The 27,267-nt window shown below is 37.9% G+C and overlaps 2 protein-coding genes across 7 annotated transcripts in view; both read right to left on the minus strand.

The window, feature by feature from the left end:
- Nucleotides 1-27,267, minus strand: part of LOC118817048 (zinc finger protein 501-like) — a 57,610-nt gene that overhangs the window by 15,881 nt on the left and 14,462 nt on the right. The window lies entirely within an intron of this gene.
- LOC118817045 (NACHT, LRR and PYD domains-containing protein 12-like) lies at nt 1,149-27,177 on the minus strand. 6 transcript variants are annotated; one of them, XR_005007934.1, is made up of 13 exons: nt 26,990-27,173; nt 26,636-26,864; nt 22,042-22,158; nt 20,744-20,860; nt 17,578-19,524; nt 12,509-12,682; nt 12,015-12,188; nt 11,521-11,694; nt 10,389-10,562; nt 4,390-4,436; nt 2,318-4,228; nt 2,105-2,165; nt 1,149-1,895 (listed from the first exon to the last, which is right to left on the minus strand). XR_005007934.1 is itself a non-coding variant. In XM_036583704.1 (11 exons), the coding sequence occupies exons 2-11, from the start codon at nt 26,836-26,838 to the stop codon at nt 3,687-3,689; spliced, it is 3,669 nt and encodes a 1,222-aa protein (XP_036439597.1). In that variant the 5' UTR covers nt 26,839-26,864; nt 26,990-27,173; the 3' UTR covers nt 2,252-3,686. The 6 variants fall into 6 exon arrangements, 4 of the variants coding, with proteins under 4 accessions (XP_036439597.1, XP_036439598.1, XP_036439599.1 ...); XR_005007933.1 differs by having other exon boundaries at nt 1,149-2,165; XM_036583704.1 differs by lacking the exons at nt 1,149-1,895; nt 2,105-2,165 and having other exon boundaries at nt 2,252-4,228.

Consider the following 27,267-nt stretch of genomic DNA (forward strand, 5'->3'; position numbering starts at 1 on the left):
AATAAATGTAAATAAAAACAATGCAATAACTTGCAAATCTCATGGACCCATATTTTATTCAAAGTAGAACATAAAACACACATCAGATGTTGAAAGTGAGACATTTTACCATTTCATGAAAAATATTAACTCATTTAGAACTCGATGGCAACAACGCATCTCTAAAAAGTTGGACAGGGGCAACAAAAGCCTGGAAAAGTAAGTGGTACAAATAAAATAACAGCTGAAGGAGTAATTTGCAACTTACTCACATGACTGAGTATAAAAAGAGCATTTTAGAGAGGCAGAGTCTCTCAGAAGCAAAGATGGGCAGTGGTTCACCAACCTGTGAAAAGCTGCATCTAAAAGTTATGAAACAATTTTAAAAAAATGTTCCTCAATGTAAAATTGCAAAGACTTTGGATATACCACATAATATCATCAAAAGATTCAGAGAATCTGGAGAAATCCCTGTGCACAAGGGACAAGGCCGATGGTCAATATTGGATGCGTGTTTGAATGCAATGCCCTCAGGTGGCACTGCATTCAAACAGGCATGATTCTGTATTGGAAATCACTGCTTGGGCTCAGGAACACTTCCAGAAATCATTGTCTATAAACACAGTTCACCATGCAATACACAAATGCAAGTTAAAATTATATCATGCAAAGAAGAAATCATATATAAACAGTATTCAGAGACGCTGCCAACTTCTCTGGGCCCAAGCTCATTTTAGATGGACTGAGGTGAAGTGTCCTGACCTTTCACCAATAGGAAACATTTGGCGCATCATGAAACAAAAAATCCAGCAAAGTGCACCCAGGACTGTTGAGCAGCTAGAATCCTACATCAGACAAGAATGGGACAACATTCCTCTCCCAAAACTCCAGCAATTGGTCTCCTCACTTCCCAGATGTTTACAGGCTGTTGTTAAAAGAAGAGGGGTTGCTACACAATGGTAGACATGGCCCTGTTCCAACTTTTTTGAGATGTGTTGCTACCAAGTTCTAAATGAGTTAATATTTTTCTTGAAATGGTAAAATGTCTCACTTTCAACATCTGATATGTGTTCTATGTTCTATTGTGAATCAAATATGGGTCTATGAGATTTGTAAATCATCACATTCTGTTTTTATTTACATTTATTTACATTTTACACAGCGTCCCAACTTTTTTGGAATTGGGGTTGGATATGCATAGTACTATAAATACAATATATATGCGGTATGTTACATACTGTTAGAGTAAGCAGTTATTTGTTGTATTCTATATACAGTGAACACACTGTTGTATGGACATGTGTGACCCTTCTTATCGGGTGTTCGTCCACCCTGGTCCCATGATGGACACCGAGTTCGAATGATGCAGTTTTATTTGCCTGTAATGAGTATGGCAACCACAGTTTAAGTCTCTGTTCGTGCTTCGGCCAGCATACAACACGGCAGCGTGCAAACACTCTACTGCTCAAAGAATACATTGGTCTAAATATATTTCCAAAATGAACCAATGACGAGAAATATACATTCATGAAAATAATATAATTACCTTTACAAATTACTATGATCGTATAGTGGTAAAAGTGCTTGTGTTTCCATATTACGCTCAGTTTTTAGATTCGATCTACATTTTACATTTCCATCAGTGTCAATATGAATTATATTTTATAGCTACATCATCCTTTTCTTAATTAGTGAAACATCAACAAAAAGGTAAAATATGAAATAATGCCATCTGGTGGCGAACACAAAATATGGCATCCAGACCACATGGTGCAAGAATAAGCTAGTTAAAACAGCTAGCATTGCTGTGCTCATTGATACTGTTCTAAAACACCTTAAAACATGAATATAACATACCTGTAATGAGTATGGCAACCACAGTTTAAGTCTCTGTTTGTGCTTCGGCCAGCATACAACTAAAGAAACAGGCTAACGTTAGCACAGTTCAGTTCAGGTTTAGCTTCGAATTTATAACTCTTTAAATAAAGCATTTTGGAAAAGCCCAACTGGGTGTACTGGTCTCTATTACATGTATTTCAAGACAGTAGGGACAAAAGTCAAATATTACAACACTTTACATAGTTATCTGCAGTTTTGCTGAGCTGAACATACGAGCTGTACTCACCACGGCAGCGTGCAAATGCTCTACTGCCAAGGCTGCACTGAATCACCAATATATACAGGAGCTGTAATACGCCAAACCCATTTAGCAGGAATTTCATAACAACATTAATATTGTTATATGTAATATGTTATATGTAATATGTAATATAACTATTGTACATCGTTACACATGCAAGAGATAATAAATAATAAATAAATATTGTGTGCAACATACAAGTATGATTATCAGTGGAGTGGTGTGGAGTTCAGCAGGGTGATGGTGGAGGGAAAGAAGCTGGACCTGAGATGACTGGTTCTGGTCCGAATGCTTCTGTATCTCCTCCTGGATGGGAGGAGGTTAAACAGTGTGTGGCTGGGGTGGGAGGAGTCCTTAATGATGCTGCACGCTCTGCATACACAGTGCTGGTGGTGAATGTCTCTGATGGCAGAGAGCCGTGTGTCAGTGATGCACTCAGCGGTCCTCACAACTTTTTTGGAGGGCCTTCATGTAGACCTCAGTGGAGCTGCTGTACCACACTGTCACACAGTTGGAGTTGTGTACTTCCAGGAACTTGAAGCTGGAGACATGCTCTACCTCAGAACCGTTGATTCGGGGACAGTGTGTGCAGCTTTTGTTTTTCTGGTAGTCCACAATGAGCTCCTTGGTTTTGTCCATGTTGAGGGAGAGGTTGTTGGCGGTACATCAGGCAGCCAGGTGCTGGATCTCCTCCCTGTAGGCCGTTTCATCATTGTTGCTGACGTGGCCAACCACTGTGGCAATATCTGCAAATTTAATAATGTTTGATGTGTGCAGAGGAACGCAGTCATGGGTAAACAGAGAGAAGAGCAGAGGACTCAGCACACAGCCTTGTGGAACACCGGTGTTCAGGGTGAGGGTGGCTGCCCAATCTCACAGACTGGGGTCTGTTTGTCAGGAAGTCCAAGATCTAATTACACAGTGGGGTGCTGATTCCCAGATCACTGAGCCTGGTGACCAGCCTGGTGGGGATGACTGTATGACGGAGGAGGTGAGGACTGGGGATGACTGAGGAGGTGAGTATTACTGTTACTGTAGTCCAGTGGTTATGGAAATTTATTTTGGTATGTGACGCCCTTGCAAGACTTTTTCAAACATGTATCTCTGGAACATTTTATTAAGCCTCATGCAGAAAAAAGATGCACAGATTTGCTGCACTAACTCACAAACAAGGAAGAGCAAATCAATTATCATTTAATTTTTTTTTTTTACTAAAGTTATATCTATTACAGTTTTTATGATTGCTTACATGCTAAATTTAGAAATAACACCTCAGAAGCAAATCTTTAACCCCATCTGCACAATTATGAGCACATTCTGAGGCTTGTAGCTAAACACTACACAAACACTAAACACACTTCTCTTTTTTAGACACAGAAATCTAACATGATGTCACTTTTTTGTCATTTCAAGGCACTGCCTTTCAAAATACCACACCTGTGAACCAACTGATTTGAGTTGTATTCGGATCTCAGACTCATATTCACAGTCTGAGATCAAATGCTAAACAACAAGCATATTTTACACTAAAATGCTCTTTGTTTCTGTCCCTCTCTCTCTGTAAAGGTTATTCTATTTCACACAGACTCACTGAGGAGTTATAATAAACTCTAATCCCAGCGTAGAGCGGTTCAGTGAATGTGGTGGTGAATGTGTGTAGGTGGGTTAGTGTGTGTGTGTAAGGTGAGATGGTGTAGAAGGACACTGTGCCAGACTCCCAGTCCAGATACACCCCTACTCTGTTAGAGGGGGAGGGGGGCGCAGGTAGAGCAGTTTTCTGATTATTGTGACCGACAGAGTGACTGTTACTAAAGCACTCCAGACTCCAGGAGAGTCTATTATTTCCAAACTCACAGTCATCACTGTCTCCTTTCCTTCTGATTCCTCTGTATGATACTGATATATCAGCTGCAACCCCACTCCACTGAACCTCCCAATAACAGCGCCCAGTCAGAGTCTCCACACTCAGAACCTGAGACCAGATATCAAATCTGTCTGGATGATCTGGATAATGCTGATCTTCTCTCATACCATCCACCTTTCTGTTCCTCTCAGACAGTGAGACAAATCTGTTCATTGTGTTTGGATCCAGAGTGAGATCAACAGCATCTGTACACACACACACACACACACACACACACACACACAAACAAACACACATAGAGATTAGGGGAGACACAAACAGAGAATTTTAATCTGGATGTATAGTGTGTGTGTGTGTGTGTGTGTGTGTGTGTGTGGGTGGGTGGGTGGGTGTATGTGTGTATTACATTTCTTCAGTCCTGGTTTAATCCTGATCTTCCCTCCATGATCCACCCTGAAGAACAAACACACACATTTACACATTCATTAACCTACATATCAAATCAAAACTAAAATAAAATAAAGATCATTATGGCATAAAACGCCCTTTAGACCTTACTTACAATCCAGACAAAACTAAATAAAATAAAGGATAAAATACAACCCCATTTCCAAAAAAAAGTTGGGACGGTGTGCAGAATATAAATAAAACCAGAATGATGTGCAAATCTTGTAAACCATATTTTTAAATGAAAATAGTATAAAGAAGCATATTAAATGTTGAAACTGAGAAATCTGATTCTTTCTTTAAAAATATATGCCCGTTTTGAATTTGATGACAACAATATGTTCCAAAAAAGTTGGGACGGGGGCCTGTTTACCACTGTGTTTCTTTTAACAACAGTCTGTAAGCATTTGGGAACTGAGGAGACCAATTACTGTAGTTTTGAAAGTGATGTGTTTTCCCATTAATGCTTAAAATAGGATTTCAGCTGCTCAACAGTTCAGGGTCTCCTTTGTCGTATTTTTCAGTTCATAATATGCCAAATATTTTCAGTGGGTGACTGTTCTGGACCGCAGACAGGCCGGTTTAGCGCCCAGATTCTTTTAATATGGAGCAATGCTGTTGTAATACATGCAGAATGTGGTATGACATTGTTTTGCTGAAATAATCTAGGCCTTCCCTGAAAAAGACGTCATCTGGATGACAGCGTATTGACAGAGAAATTTAATGATACATTGCTGATTAATAATCAATAAACTAAAATATTAGCTAACTTGAGTATTTGGAGATCTCATACAAAAGGCAACATTTGGAAGCAGGCTATAGACTGCATGCATTTGGGATATCACCTCCAAAAGGGAAGAACTCAATGAACTCTTGAACTGACAAAAAAAGGAACTGGACAAACTGTATCTACAAGTTATGGTTAAAAGGAGCGGAATTGTTGGATGACAGTATAAACTATAGCTGAGGTAAAGGGGTAAGGGGTGGGGTGATTACTTCATCACCCCAATGGGCAATGAAAAGGGATGCCTTGAGATGATGTTTGCATTGTGGTTGTCTGGGAACAGTCTTGCCACTTAAAGCTCAATAAAGAGAAGGCCTTTTCCTTCCTTCCACAAGAACTCAGTGGCTGAAGTCTTTTTCATTCCTTTTTGTTCCTTTTTATCCTTTTCTACTTTTTGTTGATATTCTTTTATTCCTTTAATTCTTTTTGAAGAAGTTAGACTACAGTTTAAAATGTTGATTAATCGGACCACAGAACACTTTTCCACTTCCCCTCTTTATATATGATTTTTTTCTTTGCATTTTAGAGTTCTAACTTGCATTTGTTGATGCAGCAACAAACTGTTTTCACAGACAGTGGTTTTCAGGAATGTTCCTGAGCCCATGCAGTGATTTCCACTGCAGAATCATGTCTGTTTTTAATGCAGTGCTGCCTGAGGGCCCAAAGATCATGGACAGCTGATATTGGTTTTTGGCCTTGTCCCTTGCATACAGAGATTTCTCCAGATTCTCTGAATCTTTTAATGATATTATGTACCATAGATGATGAAAAGCAAATGTTCTTTGCTGTTTTATGTGAAGTAACATTCTTGAACTGTTGCACTACTTGCCCGCACAGTTGTTGGCATCAAATTTAAAATGGGCGAATATTTTTCAATAAAAAATAAAATTTCTCAGTTTCAACATTTGATATGTTATCTTTGTACTATTTCCAATTAAATATACGGTTTAAATGATTTGCACATCATTGTATTTTGTTGTTATTTACATTTTGCACAGTGTCTCAAATTTTTGGAAATGGGGTTATATATAATTACCATGTAAAACACCCTTCAGAACTTACATTCCAGATAAAACTAAAATAAAATAAAGAATTAAACAAATCATTATGTTATAAAACACCCTTCTGATGGTCTATATAAAACTAAACTTAAATAAAGAATAAAACATCATTACGGTATAAAACACCGTTCAGACCTTACGGTCCAGATAAAACTAAATAAAATAAAGAATAAAACAGATCATTGTGATATAAAACACTCTTTAGATCTTACAGTCAAAATAAAACTAAATAAAATAAAGAATAAAATACATAATTACAATATAAAACACCCTTCAGACCTTACAGTCAAGATAAAACTAAATAAAATAAAGAATAAAATACATAATTACAATATAAAACACCCTTCAGACCTTACGGTCCAGATTAAACTAAAATAAAGAATAAAACAGATGATTATGGTACAAAGCAACCTTCAGACCTTACGGTCCAGATAAAACTAAACTAAAATAAAGAATAAAACAGATCATTATGGTATAAAACACCCTTCAGGACTTACAGTCCGGTTAAAACTAAAATCACTGTTTATCATTAGACCTATGATGATGATGATGATGATGATTATTATTATAGCACTTGCAATGCAGACTGTACTCATTGTTGTATTGTGTTGTTATTATTATTAATATCATTATAATTGGAGAACTGGTAATGTGGAGTGTCTGTACTAAATGTTGTAGTCAATATTATTATTATTATTGAAGATTCTAGACCCATTACCAGTTTACAGAATGCTGCTGCTCTAAATCACTGTCTTCACATTAATAAAGAGAACTAACATTAGATATTTAAGCACTTTCATTCCATTACCAGTTTACAGAATGTTCCAAATCGCTGTCTTCATGATAATGCAGTGACCTACCAACAGATATTTCAGTAATTTCAGTAATTACCGGTTCACAGTCATCTAATTTTTTTTTTAACTTAGTTACACATCTCAGTAATTTACTATGATGATTTGTATACATATCATTATTTATAAGTGAAAATGTTTATTATTAAAGTACATCATATATAAATATGAATACACACATCAACAACTACATGAACTGTCGTTCATATATATTTGTCCATTTTCAGTGATTTATTCATATTAATAGTCAGTTAATGATTTATTAAAGAAAAACATTTTATAAAATGTTACCCCTTTTTTTTCATCTGAAAAACATGTTGAATCCTACATACATTCTCTCCCTCTCTCTCTCTTTCTTTCTATCTCTCTCTGCTTGTTCCATTGTTTCTCTTGCTCCTCCATCCTCCCCGATTACTGAAAAGCATACATTTAAAATACATTATAAAAGTCTGTCTTTACTCCAACCCCAGTTAACGGGAAAACCAGCTGCTCATAAAGTTAATCAAACATAATACAGTTTAATATACCTGCTGATTTCTACATTGTAATTGATGAGATATTTTGCCAGCAATATGCCAATTAACAGTAAACTTTCTCGTGCTTTTTGTAGTGTTACGTTAATATTAATATGATAGCTAATATAACTAATATAGCTAGCTACTGCTGCTAGGCCAAAGCACTCTGATTTAGCTAACAATGTTACAAGTGATCCAAATAAAAAAATAAGTGATGAGGTGTGAACTTTACAAGAATAATCTGTTAATTATCCTCATAAGCTCATATTTTTATCATAGTGATGTTGTATGTTAGCCTAAAGTATGTGTGCGGCATTCTCACTCTGGGTATCATTAGCATCTTGTACAGAGTCAAACATAGCAGGCAGTGAAAGTAATAAATTGGTGAAAAATCTAATTAAAATTATGTGTCACTTACACCAGATGCAGTGAGTAGGCCAAAACATATTTGATATTTGATGTGTGGTTCTTTAGCCATGTTAGCTTTAGCCATTCTAGGCTAGCAGTAAAGAAATAAAACAGCATTGATAGATTTTATTTAAATATTTAAGCTAAAACTGGAAATACATTATCTGCATAACATCCCACTTTGTAGTATTCTTCCACTTTAAATTTGTGTATTTGTTAGCATAGTTAAGGCTTCATAACTGTAAGAGAGTTAGGTGGAAGTTGCATCTGGGAAAACAACAAAATAAACAAAATAAAACTATGAAAATGAAGGGTTATGTTTAAGTTCGTGTAAACAGTAAACAGAACATAGAAATGTAGGCATAGTCCAGTATATATATTATCACCAGTTCCCTAATGATGCAGTGAAATGCTAACTGTGGCTTTTTGTCAATGAACCACAAACTAGCAAGAGTGCTTTTTAGTAAAAGCACTGTGCAAAATCTTCATGTGTGCAGTGATCATTTTCCACCTGACAATTACAAAGAATGTCAAATAGGATACTTTAAAATCCACAGCTTTTCCAAGTAAATTTCTACACATGAGAAATTAATTTGAGGTGAAATTTGTTTATTTTTTTCTCTGTCTTTGCTGTCCATTTTCTGTTTGCTAAAGTACTGTCATGCCATATACAGCTACCGTCTTCAATGCTGATTTGTTGAAGCGCTGACATCACCAACCCCCTCTCCCCACGGCAGAGACACTCCACCTTGGTTGGTGTCACCTAGCACTTGAGACAAGTAAATCCATTTTCTGTTGTACGTGGAGGTACCTTTGGCAAGTCACTGGTAGTCCAGCATCCAGTTGACGCATTTCTTCATGAACTTAGGTTCAAACACACACAGCTGAAAATGTGGTCATCAAAATTTACCTAGCCTCGCCTTTGGTCATCTTGCTTGGAATGATAACTCATATTGTGCTGATTTAAAACTGTTTAAAGTTACCCACAGGGCCTGCCCACCAATCATTTTTACAGAAAAGTTTATTATTTTTATAAACTACAGTAAGTCATAATGTGCAAAACAAATGCGATCTGGATGTCCTTTGAGACATACGTTTTTGGGCGTGTATTTATGATGATGAGTTTGCTGACAGCCAGTCTATTGTCTATTAGCAATATTAGCTTAACTCCCATTGTAAACAAAAAAAAATTGATAAAAAACATGTCTTGGATGATCAACGGTATCTTGCGTAAGATTAGATTAGATTCAACTTTATTGTCATTGTGCAGAGTACAGGCACAGAGCCAATTAATGCAGTTAGCATTTAACCAGAAGTGCAAAATACAGTATTATTTACTTATAAAGTGCGGAAGGGCAGTAGAGTTATAAAAAATTATAGATATGCAAATATAAATATATACACATATATACAGAATGAGTGGGGAGTGTACAAATGTAGGTAGCATGTACTGTGAGAGCAGCATATGTAAAGATAAGTATACAGAGAAAAACCTGAACAGTAATTGTCGGTGCAAATATGAATAGTGCCACCCCTCAAGTTCCACCACGCTGTTAAAAATATTGCTGCTTAGCCTCGTTTCCGAAAAAAACCTGAAACTGTAGTCCATAAATCTTTCCTGTGTAAGGGTCCAGATCTTTAATTCAAGCTTGTTCACCAGAGACGGCACGTTGGCAAGGAAGATGCTAGGTAGCGCTGGCCGGTGTGGGATTAACCTTAGCTTAGCACGCAGACCTCTGCAGTTACCCCAGCTTTGTTTACAGTCTCCACGCTGGCACCAGGTTCTTCTGGTCAGTATTAATGGCTTGTTTGGTCTTGGTGCCCTGGTCAGCTCCATGGGAAGCTGTTTGAAGTTGAATGGAAGGTCCAAAATGATGTTTGTGCAGCGATGATTAATATCAAGCAGTGTATCTCTGTCGTATGTAAAGTTTGCATGAGTGAGATGAGAGAAATCGCAGGAGATTGTTAAATAAAACTATGAACAAACATATCACTAAAACTGGTGAGACGCTGAGCCTTGCGATGTACACGTGCCGCCATCTTGGTCAAAAAAGGGGTGGAGCAATTATGTTAATTACATTTTAGGCCAAACTATTCCTGTAAGTATGTGTGGCCAGCTGAGAACAAGTCACTGCAGACTGGGTAGTCTCATCACTGTTCTTACACTGAATCTCATAAAACCCTTTGAAAACTACCAAGCTCTGGACCTCAGTGTCATGTTCAGAAGAACAGCAATTCGAAGACAAACACATCTATAGTAAAGCATTACAGTCAGTAATGTGTATAATATGTATAATTACAGGCAGTCTGTGTATAGAGACAGTAAGACAGTAACTCACTGTAGTTTCTCCAGTGCGCAGAGTGGATCCTCCAATAGATCAGCCAGCAGCTTCACTCCAGACTCTCCTGGGTGATTATAGGTCAGATCCAGTTCTCTCAGGTGGGAGGGATTTGATTTCAGAGCTGAAGCCAGAGATGAACATCCTTCATTTGAAACCATACACCCAGACAATCTGCAGAAAGGAAGGAAAAAGAGAGACAGATGACATTTACACAAAACAAAAACCAGATGCAGAATAGAACAAACACAGCAAGCACCTAATTCTGTGAAATACATACTTAACACCATGATATCAAGCAAGACACAACAAACACAATAAACAGACTCAACATCTTCACACTACAAATTATAACATGATAAAGATTTTATTCTGGTTCAGAGCTCCAGAAGATATAATAGCATAAAACGCAAAATGTGAAGATGAAGTGTCCGGACTCTTCCTGCCAAATTTTTAACACTATGCGCTAGGGCTGCTAGGCTCACCACAACACTGCAGTAGCAGCACACTGACCATGCTATTAAGATATTTTTTGATTTATTGTGTGATCTAATATTGAATCTTCATATTGAATCATCTCATCAAGTTCATCATGTATTTTGGCTATAAACATGACAAATGGCAAAAATAACAACAATAAAATATTATGACCTCCTTTTCAAGAAAATGTTTACTTTGTAAAAAATAAATGAAAAAAATAAAATGAATTACAGCATGGGTTTAAATTGTGTGTGAGTCACTTCCTTGGAAAAGCTACTTCTTTGATTGTTTTAACAGCAAGTTGTTCTGCAGGACTCATGTTTATTATTATCAATCCATAGTATTATCAAAACATTTCACTAAATGAATATTTGTTTCATATGGTCTGCGGTCATCACTTAGTTAGCATATACTGAATACTAGCCATTACAATAATGTTTTTGTATGTGGTTTCAATGAGCTTAGAAGTGTAAGCAGGAAAACTGACAAAAACTCAACACATCAGTGTTCATTTTTACTGGTTTTTAGTCTAGTTTCTTGCAGAGGATTTAAAGATAGCAGTAACAAAAATGATGTTCATTTATTGATTTGACACTTTATTTATTCTTTCTTTAACATTTTCAATTCAGGAATGAATTCACAGAAAGATCACCTGAGTGTCTCCAGTTTACAGTATGAATTCTTCAGTCCAGCAGAGAGCAGCTCCACTCCTAAATCCTGGAGTTCATTGTTGCTGAGGTCCAGCTCTTTCAGGGAGGAGTTTGCTGACTGTATAACTGATCCCAGATTCTCACAAGCTTTTTCACCAAGACCACAGATGTATAGTCTGCAGACAGGCATCACAATGTACTTAAAGAAGAATTTGTGAATAGACTAACAGAAAAGTTTAGCATGTTAGTTTAGTATCTTATTTAGATTACACACTACTAATTTGTTTATGTTACTGGTATGGTTAGAGTGCGTAAAACAATATAATTCTGAAATCACAGGAAATCCTAAATAAAATAAATAAATAAATAAATAAAATAAATAAAACAAATAAAATCATAGGAAACTCTAATAATTCTTTAAATTTATGCTCACAGTTTATTTTGCCTTATAATCTTAATTTATTTCAATTCCGGAATTAATTCTTAGGAAATTCACCTGAGTGCCTTCAGTTTACAGTGTGAGTTCTTCAGTCCAGCAGAGAGCAGCTCCACTCCTGAATCCTGCAGGTCATTGTTACCAAGGTCTAGCTCTTTCAGAGAAGAGTTTTCTGATTGTAGAATTGATGACAGATTTTCACAGGAGTTTTTGTTGAGACTACAGCTGGTTAGTCTGTAAAAGTCAGAGTAAATGACATACATGGTGTAATCAGGGGAACTGCAATAAAATTAATTTTCTCTCCATGTTCTCCTTTGTCTTTACATGCAGAAACAAGTACACTAGATGTTCATAGCCTCATAATTCATCCATGTGATTCTGTTTAAAACAGCAGACCATTGTCTTTTCTCTCTAAGTAGAAGCTTCCTGTTTAGTAGCATAGCATATTTATTAGAACTGACCACACACATTTACCAAAAGAAGCATTTCTGTATAAACTAAGAGAAAAACAATATCCTCTTGTTTTGACAGCACATTATACGTTGCAAGTTCACCTGAGTATCTCCAGTTTACAATGTAAACTCTTCAGTCCAGCAGAGAGCAGCTCGACTCCTGAATCTTGCAAATCATTGTTACTGAGGTCCAGCTCTTTTATAGGGGAGTTCACAGATTGTAGAGTTGCACAGAGAGTGTCACAGCAGTCCTTGGTGATATAGCAGCCATTTAGTCTGCAAAAAATGATAAACAGCCCAGCAGCAGAAAGAGATTGATCATGAATCAGAACATACTAGTTCAGGTCTGCAGCCCTGTCACTGGCTGCCATACCACCCCAAAGCATAGAAAGATCCACCCCATGCTAAAAAGTTTTTTTTTTATTGAAATTTTACTTCTTTACTACTAAAAACATACTTTTAGTGATTGTAGTGAGTTCAGTTTTTATCTCATCAGACCACAGTACTTGATTCCAAAATGCTTCTGTTTATGTAATGGTTGTATTGCAGTGAAAATTACAAACATGATTTACATATCTTTTTGGGCTTCTCTTGCTTTGTAAGCATCAGTTATCTTTAGCTTCAGATCCACTGTAATTTAAAGTTACAGAATTAATAATAATAATAATAATAATAATAATAATAATAATAATAATAATTTCTATAGGGTCTGTCTCATACCCAAGGCTACTTTACAATAGGAACTTCACATAATCACAGTAGGCAAAAAAGAAGAATGAAAATATTGAGAAAACAGGAAAGTTTTGAGGCAGACTTTGAAGGAGGACAGTGTGGAGCAGTTGAAGAGATATAGCTCCACAGAGTTCCACAGTTCAGGGGCCATAAACTAAAAGATCAGCCCTTAAAAGTGGAACATTTAAAGTCAGGAACCACCTAGAGGCCTCCATCAGAGGACCTCAGAGTATGAGCAGGAGTATAGAGTATAGCTGTAAGATAATTGAAGACATGTAACAGTTTGAAATATCTCACATTGGAAAATTTCAAAAAGGTTATAGGAACGATACAGTTGCAGCTGTGAGGTGAGAGGCTTCCACTTTTTCCAATATTTTAGTTACAAATGGGATAGGTCAGTAGTGGTCTAAAACAGTTGATTCAAGACCAGGTTTTTTTTAAGAACAAAATGTTGTTGCAAAATGAAATAGAAGACTTTGAGCAAGGCATAGGACTGATCAGAGACTTCAACTGCAGATCTAGTAACAGAGGTAAAGTGTAAGCAAAAGCATCAAAAGAACCAATAGTGCCACAAAGGGAAGTGCCAAACACCATCCTACATTTGCCAACCTGCTTAACTAGACACCAACAGAGTGAGCAGAGCAGTAGGGAAGCAATGCAAGATAGGAGACCAGTCATACCAACCAACAAATGGCAGCCAGAAACCTGATGAAAGAGTAACTCAACCAATATATTTACAGCCAAAAAGGGGTTGGAAATCTGAAAGAGAGCTTACAGCAGAAATGGTGTACTAGCCAAAAACAAATTGAATGTCCATAAACAAAAGAAAAAACAAAAATAGCAAAAAGTACAGTTCAGTGTTAAGTGGTAGCAGTGTCTTTGTGATATGATAGGGCCCTCATACAAGCACCTGTAGAGGGGTTGTGCTTTTTCCTAAGACCTTTCTCAGGGACAAATTTAAGAAAAAACTTGGGAAGCTATTGGTGAGTGAGACCCAAAGACTGTTCACACAAATTTATATATTTTGAATGATAGCTAATAAAAGCTTGCACATAGACTTCAAGGCTTTAAGTGACCGGTTTAAAGTTCAGGTTAGCTTAGACTTACAGTAAGGTTGTGGATAAGACTTCACAACCTTACTGTAAGTCTAAGCTTGCCCATAGACTTCAAGGCTTTAAGGGACCGGTTTAAAGTTCAGGTTAGCTTAGACTTACAGTAAGGTTGTAGATAAGACTTCACAACCTTACTGTAAGTCTAAGCTTGCCCATAGACTTCAAGGCTTTAAGTGACCGGTTTAAAGTTCAGGTTAGCTTAGACTTACAGTAAGGTTGTGAAGTCTTATCTACAAAGGGCCAGTGTAGCTGTAGGTTTTCAACCCAAGTAAGCAGCAGCACTCTTTAACTCAAGCCCAATGTCAGAACTGTCCAATAGGAACGTCCCTTATCTCTCCTTTGATTGGACAGTGGTTACTCTGAATTTAAGTTGGCTAGCTGAAAAATACTGCTTTGTGAAACACCACTTGATCAGATTTTTGAAGACTAAAACACATAGAACAAAGCAGAAGCAAGAAGTAAAATCAGTTGTGCACCTGCTTGGTGGAAATGAAAACCTGCAGCCACACAGTCCCTCAATGGATAAGAGTGGACACTAATGAGCATCAGAAATAGTAGTTTGCCCAACAGGATCATAGGTAGCAGGAGTAACACGGACTTGAATGTTTTTAGATTTTTACTAATATGCATATAAATTAATACCACATAATACATGTTTATAAATATGTAGTCTTTGCTGTACTTACTGTACCACTTTATCAATGAGCTACAAGGAACATAAGATCTAAAGGAGTAGTTGTGTACACTGGGCATATGGAGGCTAAAATAGCAATGCAGCATCAGTCAATCCTTTTTTTTTCACACTGATGCATGATGGTCTAGTGCTATCTGTCCATTTCTCTGTGGAAACTGTTGTACAGAATAAACCACTGCAGATTATGTTTGTAGTTCTGTCTTATTCAACACAGAGCAGAGTGGAACTGTGAGGGAGTCTGGGTTACACATATGCACCTGAGCAATGGATCAACTGGAGCACCTGCTCCCCCAGTTTTATTTCAGAAGGGGGAGTTACTGATGCGCACTGTCCACTTTGTTAGAAACACCTACTCCACAACTGATTCTACTTGTTGCTTCTGTTTCTGCTCAATGTCAAACATCTGATGAGGCAGTATTTCATAAAGCGGAATTTCTCAGTTAGCCAAACAACTTATATCCAAAATAAGCACTGTTAAAAGATGTTTGCATTATTATAGTTCATTTACTGTAATGGCTTGTAAGTCCGCCGTGAGTGGTTTGGGCCTGTGTATAATTGAGATTGTTAGTTTCCATTTAAGAATACTAATGTTTATGTGAAATAACCTATAGGTGACCTCAACTTCCTATTCGAAATTTCTCATTCCACCTTAAATTTTGCAGCAGTTATATGCTGGCAAACATGAATCTGAAGTCAGCTTCCTATACAAATAGGGCTGGAGGGGGGTCTGGCCTGCCACCCATGCTGAAAAAAATTCTGGAGGAAACACTGTGCAAGTACAGACAGTGTATTGTCAGGGTTGAGGTAGCTACTGAAAAATTATTAGTTAGCTACTTTGTAGCTACTTTCCCAAAATGCGTAGCTAGCTACAATTTCGCTACTTTTCCAGAAAAAAAGTAGTGGCTACTTTTGAAAAGTAGTGCACTACTTTTTAACTACTTTCAAAGCGCAATTGTCAGAATGTTTGGGAATCTCCACCTGACACACCAAACAAACCCAACTGATAGTGTGAACAAGACACTGCATTTAATCATCGCCAGAAAGAAACATACAATTGAAATGCTGCAAATATACAAAAAGATCACTGAAATGTAAGTTTAAATGTAACCGACAACCAAAGGCGTGAAATCCAACAAAAAATGAGACTAAGTAAAGGTAAAGTCAATCATTCCAGGTTTTTCCTAACAAAAATCAACAAAAATAACCGAATACAAACCAAACAATTTTGTGCAAGGCATTGTTAACTGTTGAAATAAAACTGCTTCAATTTAAACATTTCAGCAAGATATACAGACATTCAGAGTCCTTTAAACTTCAGCAACACTTTAGCCTCAAAATTCTCATCAGTGACCCTGGCTCTGCGCAGTACTGTTAGTAATATAGTTTATTATTATTAGTCTATTATGTTTTTTTCCGCTTTAGCTAAGCCAGGGGTCGGCAACACCTGGCTCAACAGCAGAACTAAGTTAGATTTTTATGTAAAATAAAACTCTACTGATCGTTCTAACATACAGCTCTAACACGGTTTTCACAATAAATGGTCTTAAATGCTGGAGTTAATGTATAACTGCTAATTCACCCTTTAACCCTGAAGATTGACGTGCAGACTGCTGGTCAAATGGCAATGCAGATAATAACAGTCTCGCCTAGCGAGTATAGCTAAAGAAACGGCAAAGAGAAACATTTAAGGTAAACATCAATAATTTGGACACAAACAAACTTATTTGCATTTATAAGAATTCAGCTGGTTTTTTGATTCATTTAATCTGCAATGAGAAACTGTCAAACACTAAAAAGTCAAAAAGCTGTCAGTTTCTCTTTTGCCAGCCTCTCTTTCGAATTTTCCTGTTCCACCTTAAATGGCACAGCAGTATATTCTGGCATCTCAGGCACCATTTAAGGTGGAACGGGAAGATTCAAATGAGAAGCTGGCGAATGAGAAGCGACTTCAGCCTCGTAAAAACTCCTGACTGAGGGGTGAGAAAAGTGGCTATAACTGACCTAAAGGTAAAAGCAGAGCAAAGTAAGTCTGCGTTTTTGTTTACATTATATTTTTAGCCTACACTAGTACATCAGCACGGAGACATATTTACAGCTAAGATGGTAAAACGGATATAACATGGTAGTTACTCCCAAGGTGGTTTCGTTTTTGTTGAAAGGACAAAATGGCTCTTCCTAACATTTCGGTTGGCGACCTCTGAGCTAAGCCTACTAGTAAGGGGTGATCAGCACGTGACCGTTTGCTCGAACTGTCCGCGGCTCAGTCAGGATTGCACAATTGCCACCAGCCCAGTTAATGACGCTTTCTGTGGCTCACATTTTGCACAGGTTGCCTGAAGCCTGTAGTGAAATTGTAGCGAAAATTATTGCTATAGCTACACAAAAATGTAGTTAGCTACAAAAAGTATTGCACTACTTAGCTACTCCCCCATCCCTGTGTATTGTTCAGTCCTAACTCCCAAATTAGGAGTTTCTAATAAAATGGCCAAACATTGTACCTGCAGCACTTCAAAATAACAAAAATTATAATAAAGAAAACTTATTTTTAATTCTCTAACCGAAGACCTGATGCGGTCTGCCCTAATCATCAGTAATCAAATATTAATCTGTTGTATTAATGTTATTACACTCACCGAGCTATTCTGCAGACAGTCAGAGCTGAGATCAGTCTCTTATAACCCTTCTTTGATGTGTTGTATTTTTTCAGGTCCAGCTCATCCAGAACCTCCTCTGAGTTCAGAATCATATATGTTAGTGCTGAACACTGTCCAGGAGAGAGTCTCACCTCTGAGTGTTTCTTTGATTTTAGATACTTCTGAATCTCTCTGTAGAGAGACTGGTCATTCATTTCAGACAGACAGAGGAACAGATTGATGGATCTCTCAGTGGAGATGTGATATTGTTTATATTCATCATCTTTGATTAAACTCTTGATGTGCTCTCTAGTTTTCTCTGAGCTGCACTGTGTGTGCGTCAGTAGACCCTGTAGTGTCTGATTGGACTTCACTGAGATGCCCAGCAGGAAACGGAGGAAAAGATCCAGGTGTCCATTCTGACTTTTAACAGCTGTATTTACTGCTCCATTCAGCACCTCATCTAGAGGAACATCCTCACACCACTCGCTGTTTAGTGGTTTAAATATCTGCAGTTCCTCCATGTTTCTGCTCTCATAGCAGTGAAACACAAAAACAGCAGCCAGGAACTCCTGAAAGCTCAGATGAACAAAGCAGTAGACCTTTCTCTGGTAAAGCACAAATTCCTCCCTAAAGATCTCAGTGAAAATCCCAGAAAACACTGAGGCCTCAGTGACATCAATGCTGCTCTCTCTCAGGTCCTCTTCATAGAACATCATATTGCCCTTCATCAGCTGTTTGAAAGCCAGTTCAGCCAATTTCAGAAGAATGGTTCTGCTGGATTCCAGCAGGTTCTTTGGGTCTCCCTCATCTTTCTCCTCATACTTCTCGTTCTTCATGTTGGTCTGAGTGATCAGGAAGTGTGAGTACATTCCAGTCAGAGTTGTAGGGATTTCTGTATTATGCTGTTTCATTATTTGCTGAAGAACAGTGGCTGAGATCCAGCAGAAAACTGGAATGTGGCACATGATGTGGAGGCTCCTCACTGTCTTAATGTGTGAGATGATTCTCTTGGCTTGGTCTTCATCACTGATCCTCTTCCTGAAGTACTCTTCCTTCTGTGGGTCACTGAATCCCTGAATTTCTGTGACACGGTTGATGTATTTAGGAGGGATCTGATTGGCTGCTGCTGGTCGGGAGGTTATCCAGATCAGAGCAGAGGGAAGCAGCTCTCCTTTGATGAGGTTTGTCATCAACACACCCACTGATGATGTCATGGTGATGTCAGATATTTTCTCACACTGCTCAAAGTTCAGTGGAATTCTGCTTTCATCCAGACCATCAAATATAAACACAGTTCTTAGCTGACCATAAATGTTTGGGTCCAGATCATTTAGCTCAGGATGAAAGTCACACAGAAGTCCATGAAGACTGTACTGATCATCTTTAATTAAGTTCAGCTCCCGTAATGGAAGCAAAAACATTAACTCTACATCCTGATTGGCTTTTCCTTCAGCCCAGTCCAGGATGAACTTCTGCACAGAGACAGTTTTTCCAATTCCAGCAATGCCTTTAGTCAGAACAGCTCTGAGCTCTGGCTCTTCTGGTCTGTTATCTTCTTTTCTTTCTTTGAGTCTGAGACTGTTAGCCATCACATCTCTAAAGTTCTCTTCTTGTGTTTCTCCTTCAGGACCTTGTAGAGGTTTAAATATATCTAAGCAGTTAATTGGAGAGTCTTGTAAGTGTCTCCTGGATGTTTTCTCTATCTGTAAAACCTCATGTTCTTCATTCACTCCTTCACTCTCTCCCTCTATGATGTAGAGCTCTGTGTAAATCCTGTTCAGGAGGGTTTCATTCTCCTCTGTTTTGATTCCCTCAAATAAGCTCTCATACTTGTTCTTCATGTTGGTTTTGTGTCTTTCTAAGACTCTGTGAAAGACACTATCCACCGGTTGGTAAATATCTGTCAAAATGTTAATCTTCAGTGCTGTCGGTGTGGTGTGCTGCCTAATCGGGGCAAAACACAGTAACACAAACATCATTAATACAAATACCCATAATAAACTTCTAACCATATATTTCATTAGATTTGAGCTATTGAGTTACAATAGATACCTCAGATATCCAAGACAACTTAACATTATGTGTTGTGCTTTTGATTTCTCCAAAACTAACAATTATAAATATTCGGGCAACAATGTAATAATATGATGTATGTAACAATGAGGTTGAACTTGGTTTTAAATATTATATAATTGGTTATTAGTGGTTAAAGGTTCACTAACACACATTGTGAGCAGAGCAGCAGTTAGTCAGAATCTGTACTGTGGCATGTGGCACTGTTTGGGTCTCTAGCCTGCTAGCTGAGCTGACATTAAGTTAGCTAATGAGACGTAGACATCGTATTGACATAGGTCTCAGCATGCTATGAAAATAACTGACCTGTTTATAGAAGCTTCTTAGCAAAATGTTTGTGAGCACATTGAAAGTGATAGTCTTAATTATTATTATTATTATTAATAGTAGTAGTAGTAATAGTAGTATTTATTTTTAACAATACAATCAAAACAAAGCATAAATCTACTTAAGGTCATGCATTAATGAATAATTCAATTTATAAAAATTAAAAATATATAAAAGTATGTAAATACAAAGTTTATAAATGTCTTTCATCACTTGAAATTATGTACTGTGATTTCCTGTCTCTACTGGTGAACTGTTTTTGTTGCAATAAACAAATAAAAAAAAAATTGATTAACATTGTGATGAATTATTGGTTAACATATGTTCACCATAGTCACAGAAATTAATAGAAGTGAATGAGGAGCTTCTCTGAAATGGTCTCAGTTTCAGTTTCTACAAGGACAGCTGCTTTTCAATTACAGCATGGGTGAAATACAGCAATTATAAAGCATGGTTTTCAGCTGAACTCAGACAGCTTCGGAGAGAAAAAGAGGCAGCATTCAGGAGTGGGGACAGAATTCTTTATAAAGATGCCAAATACAGGCTGGAGAAAGAGATTAAAGCAGTAAAAAAGAAAAGCTACATTGCTGCTAATGACCCAAGGGCTGTTTGAGGAAGTTCCTGTATAATTGTGTGGCCAGCTAATGAAATAAACTGAAATTAAGTGAAGTGTAAATCTCACCGGATGTGCCCCTGAGGGTAAGAGTACCCCTCTGTAGAAACAAGAGCCCTACACCTTTCTGACTTAACACTGTCTCTTTACCTCTGCTCTGTAGAACTTTCCTTCTCTCTGAAGTTAAATGGATGGTCCATTGACCAGTTGCTCTTCATGGACACACAGGTGGGTGGAGGTGAATCTGATCTCTTTCTCTTTCTCATTCTAAAACACACCAATCAAGGGAAAATCATGTTACAATCATACACGTAGAAAACAGAGCGTGGAATATTAAAATTAGACTCTTTAGTAGGTAAACGTTAATAAAAATTCTCCATTATGTAACCCCTCAGAAGTTAAACCTCCTGCTGCGTACCCCCTTTCGCTCCTTCTGAAATTGAAATTCTGACATAATACAAAGAGCAGCTGATTATTTTAAATTATGTCAACCAAACAAGACAAAAATGGGGAAATGAGGTTTTGTCCCAACAGCAGTGATATACTGAGACTGAATGAAGTTTTAGGCCTGTATTACATGCGCAGTTCACTCTAGAGATTCTTTAGTATGTATACGGTAATAAAAATCCTCCTTTAATTATTTTTACTTATAAAGTTTAGTCTACTACAGTGGATCCCAAAACTTCAACAGTCCTGTATCCCCTCAAACATTAAACCTTCTGCTGTGAACCCCCCTCACTCCTTACACATACACGAATGTACAGCCCCATTTCCAAAAAAGTTGGGACACTGTGCAAAACGTAAATGAAAACAAAATGTATTTATGCGCAAATCATTTAAACCCTATATTTCATTGAAAATAGTTCAAAGATGACTTATCAAATATAAAATATATTATAGAAAAATAATATATAAAAACATTGCAAAAAAGAACAGTATTGATTAAAATAAAATCACATATAATATAACCAAATTGTTTCAGCTCCTCTGCCACAATGCATATAATGTAAAATCAATCCCTCATAATATTGTAACATAAAACAATGGAGTTGTTAGTCCATAGTGGTGGGTTCCATAGGAGAGAGTTTTACTCTGTAATCGTTTTCCACTCACTGTCCGTGCCTGTATGTAGTGTTCGCTCTAATGAGTGATGAGAACTCACTCTTCATACTCTGCACACATCACTACCCATAAATCTGGCAATGCATTTTTATTAAAGTCTTGAAAGACCCACTCAGAGAACCTGCAGTGAGGCTCTCCTGCTCAGCAGTTGGTGATCAGAGTGCAGGGCTGTTTGAGGAAGTTCCTGTATAATTGTGTGGCCAGCTAATGAAATAAACTGAAATTAAGTGAAGTGTAAATCTCACTGGACGTGCCCCTGAGGGTAAGAGTACCCCTCTGTAGAAACAAGAGCCCTACACTATTCTGACTTAACACTGTCTCTTTACCTCTGCTCAGTAGAACTTTCCTTCTCTCTGAAGTTAAATGGATGGTCCATTGACCAGTTGCTCTTCATGGACACACAGGTGGGTGGAGGTGAATCTGATCTCTTTCTCTTTCTCATTCTAAAACACACCAATCAAGGGAAAATCATGTTACAGTCATACACGTAGAAAACAGAGTGTGGAATATTAAAATTAGACTCTTTAGTAGGTAAACGTTAATAAAAATTCTCCATTATGTAACCCCTCAGAAGTTAAACCTTCTGCTGCGTACCCCCTTTCGCTCCTTCTGAAATTGAAATTCTGACATAATAGAAAGAGCAGCTGATTATTTTAAATTATGCCAAAAATGCTGTGATGCTGTGCAAATGTAAACAAAACCAAAATGCAAAGATGTGCAAACCGTTTAAGCCCTATACTTCATTGAAAATAGTACAAAGACAACAAATCAAATATAAAATATATTATATAAATATAATATATAAAAACATTGCAAAAAAGAACAGTATTGGTTAAAATAAAATCATATATATATATATATATATATATATATACATACATGTGTATATATATATATATATATACACATGTATGTATATATAAATATATATATATGTGTGTGTGTGTATGTATATGTATATATATAGATAGATAGATAGATACATATACACACACATATATATATATATATACACATATATATCACATATATATTCATATACATATACATATACACACACACACACAGACATACACACATACATAATCCCTTTAACCACTCACACAGAAATAACGTTATGCTCTCACTTTCTCCAGTTCTCATTTTTGTCTCATGTTGCATCCAATTACAGGCACCTTGGAGTAATGTAGTAATCTGCCACAGTCCCCTACAGACATATATGACTAGCTTGGCTAGATAACATCATGTTTGATTTTTTTTTGGTATAGAGTTAGGAATATCCGCTTCCAAAACAACACTTCGATGTCATAATAAATTAAAAGAAGCTTGTAGCTGATCCGTTTCCATTTTGCCACCATATAAGCGCAGCAAAATACATTAGAGCACAGTGAAGTTAAACTCTATCATGAGAACGTGAACCGTTCAACTGATACTAAACCTCTCTTTTAAACAGTCATCAAGTGAAAAATACAATCTACTACAGAATAATCTTGAAGGACTGAAATGTAGGAAGTGCTAGAACACACAATGTCATGAATATGGAATGCCAGGGGTTCTGTTCATTCTCAGTAATGCTATAAAATAAATAAAAATAAAAATAAACAAATTAAGTGAAGTGTAAATCTCACCAGATGTGTCCCTGAGGGTAAGAGTACCCCTCTGTAGAAACAAGAGCCCTACACCTTTCTGACTTAACACTGTCTCTTTACCTCTGCTCAGTAGAACTTTCCTTCTCTCTGAAGTTTAATGGATGGTCCACTGACGAATTGCTTTTCATTTTGAATTTGATGCAAACCACATGTTCCAAAAAAGTTAGAGCTAAAAAAAACACTGGTGGTTGATTGGCAACAGGTCAGTAACATGATTGGGTATAAAAAGAGCATCTCAGACAGGCTGGGTCTCTCAGAGGTAAAGGTCGGGAAGGGTTCACTACTCTCTGAAAGACTGCATGGCTAAACAGTGCAACAGTTCAAGAATAACGTTTCTCAACATAAAACAGCAAAGAACTTTTGCTTTTCGTCATCTATAGTACATAATATCATTAAAAGATTCAGAGAATCTGGAGAATTCTGTATGCAAGAGACAAGGCCAGAAACCAGTATGATCTTCAGGCCCTCGGGCAACACTGATTTAAAAACAGACATGATTCTCTAGTGAAAATCACTGCATGGGCTCAGAAACACTTATGAAAACTGCAAATTAGCACGCTAAAACACAAAGAAGAAACCATATATAAACAGGATCCAGAAATGCTGCCACCTTCTCTGGGCCCGACATAATTTAAAATGGACAGAGGAGAAGTAGAAAAGTGTCCTGTGGTCTGACAAATTAACATTTGAAATTCTTTTAGGAAATCATGGACACTGCGTCCTCTGGTCCGAGTCCACTGATCTGTTATCAGTGCACAGTTCAAAAGCCAGTGTTCATGCGGGTATAGGGGTGCATTATTGCACATGGCATGGGTGACTTGCACATCTGTGAAGGCACCATTAATGCTGAATGAAATATACGTGTTATGGCAATATATGCTGCCATCCAGACAACGTCTTTTTCAGGGAAGGCATTGCTTATTTCAGCAAGACAATGTCAAACCACATTCTGCATGAATTACAGCAGCATTGATCTGTATTAAAAGAGTCCGAGTGCTAAACAGTCTAGACCTGTCAACCACTGAAAACATTTGGCGCATTATTAAATAAAAAAAATACAACAAATGATCCCCTGAACTGCTGAGCAGCTGAAATCCTTCAGCGTACTGAAACTGAGTAAATAACATTAGGCCTGTGTTACAGACGTGGTTCGCTCTGGAGAGGACAGATGAGGAAAAGGAGTACAATTTCTTCATCTGTAATTTGTGAGTTCAGACCATGCCTTCAACATGTAGTGGTAGTGTAAGGGAAGATTGATTGAGGGAGAGGGAGAACTCTGAGAACTGAGAGTTCTGGGCAGCTTCTGCCTGTAGCTAGAAGACCAGACCCCCTCATAGCTGTAGCAGGACTGATGTAGGACTGAGGAACAGGAAGGAGATGGGGATGGTGGTGGGAATTGTGAACACTTCATCACGGGAATGGAAAGTGAGGATGTGAATTTATAGGGTGTTAGATTAGAAGAAGGAGGGGTTTCTGCCATGCTCCTCCCCATGAACTTCAGTTAATCTCCTCCCCACAAAAGAATGGCGATGGCGAAAGGACCTGGCTCCTGGGACAGAGCTGAATGGGATAAGAGAGTGAAGGCAAGAGCACAAGGAAAGTCAAATCAGTGGTGGCCGAAGAACGACCAAAGTGAATAGGAGAGCAGCAGGTTACCAGCAGCATTTTCACAAATAAACCAATAGCAGTCCAGCCAGAGGGAAAAATGAAGAAATGAAACTGAGTCGAGACAAAGCTCATCCAAGGTGGAGCTGGTCTGAGTTAAGAGAGCGATGAGTTGCGGTGCTGACTGTGTTGCATCCGAACCAAGATGGAGCATATCCAAAATGGAACTGATCTGATGTGAAGCCAAGCTGAATTAAAAAGGATTTGCAGAACTGATAGGAACTGGTCTGAGATAAAGCAGGAAAGCAGGAAAAACTGACATACAAACAGCGAAAAAGGTAAGGCATTGCATTCAGCTGAGTAGATGCAAGACATTGTAGGTAAGGGACAGGAAGTTTGGCCCCATGGTAGAGAGAAAAATGGGGGAATACAAGGGAGGTGAAAAGAGACAAGGGCAAGAGACAGGAGAAATGGTGGCTTGTGGATCAGGTTGGAATGGCGTGAAGGGGTGACAACGTCATGGAGAATATGGGTCGGCATCATGATGACATCGCATAGGGCGAGTGTGGCAATGTCGTTTGCTTAGCCATATGAGCTGAGGGTCAAACGATGGCGGCATAGAGTAGGTTTGTTTACTTCCGCCCGGAGCTCAGACAAGAGTGGAATACGTCAGCATGGGAGACGTGATTTGTCCATTAGGGCACACTGGTGAATAGTCGCGGTCCAGACAAGGATGCAGTTTGGACAAAGCTTACAGAGGGCGAGGGCCGGAGCAGAGGAATGCGAGCCGTCAAGGCTTCAAGTGCTGGAACTGGGCAGGGAGACTGCACGTGGCTGGAGAAATCAAGATCCTAGATCCTATTAAGGATTTTTGCTAGCCAGAACAGCAGAAGCAATGAAAACGGATTTCACAGGGATGTGGACTGGACTATATCTGCAGAAAGAGTAGGCAGATGGCCTAGAAGGAATTCAGTAGAGAGAACCGAGGTCTGTAGCAGAGTGGCTCGTAGCTGCACTAGCATCACACAACTTCATCACGGAAACGGAAAATGGGGATGTGAATTAATAGGGTGTTAAATTGGAAGAAGAAGGGGTTTCAGCCATGCTCCTCCCCCAGTTATAACATAACTACATTATAAAAATATCTGCACAAGCAGTGGTCAAAATGAGGACACACCCACATGTGAAAGTCGTCAACTGAAAAATGAAACAGTGAATAACATGTTTATAAACACACAGCCACAGTTCACTCACAGCACTGTAACATCATCTTTTTAGTTTTGAAAAAGCTACAACACAAAGCAGAGCTACGAATATATAATCAAAATGCTAACAGCTAAGTGCTTTGGCTTTAGATTAAACTTAGATTGGCTGGTATTAGTCTCAGTGAGGATCTCTTGATCAGGAATTGGTGAGTGTAAATGTCAAACATAAGGATTGTACCATAGTTTGGGAACCACTGATATAATATATTCATACTCTTATTCTACATGCAGAGTTAAATTACACAGAAAGCAGAACTGCATGCAGTAAAACAGTCTTCTGTGCTTTCCTTGTTTATTCTGTCATCTCTCAGAAACTTCAAGCTCCATGATATGTTTACTCTTCAAGAACACTGGAGTTCTGGGAAAAAACATCTCACTCTTCAGTGTCACATCATCGTTACCTGAGCTCAGCAGCACTGCTATCCTCTCTGAAGTGTATTACTCTGTCCGTTGAGTGGTCATTCTTCATTAACACACAGCTGTGTTTAGGTGAGTCAGAGCTCTGACCCTGAACCAATCTGACTTTAGACCAAATCACACGATTCTCCCATCTCCTAGTTTTCTGGGAGTATTGTTCCTCAGAGCAACTCATTGTGGAGGTCATGGTTCCTTCTTCAGATTATACCTTATCTGGTAACACAGACGTAGAATTAGTGAAGTCAACATGTTAACTTCATCTAAAAGCTGAAATATAAAGCATATGAAATATACTACAGTCTGAAAGTAAAATATGTATGATAATCTTCAGTAATTACCTTTTTTCACTTTCTCTCCAAATGCTGTTTATGATGTTCTCTTCACAGAACAGATGCTGCTGAAGATCTTCCTACCACTCTGTTCCATTTGGACTGGCTTAGTTCCCCACCACAGCAGGAAATGCTGGAAGTTAAAGGGAATTTACAGGGTGGGACTGTCTTCCTGTATCAAAGTCCAGCAGTCTGTTCTCAGTGAAAACAGGAAACACAGTTTATGTAAGTGGGAGATTTTGTCCCCAAAAATAAGAGCCTTCGGTTTTATCCACTGTTTCCACATT

Source organism: Colossoma macropomum, unplaced genomic scaffold (assembly GCF_904425465.1).
Source record: "Colossoma macropomum unplaced genomic scaffold, Colossoma_macropomum, whole genome shotgun sequence".
NCBI lineage: Eukaryota > Metazoa > Chordata > Actinopteri > Characiformes > Serrasalmidae > Colossoma > Colossoma macropomum.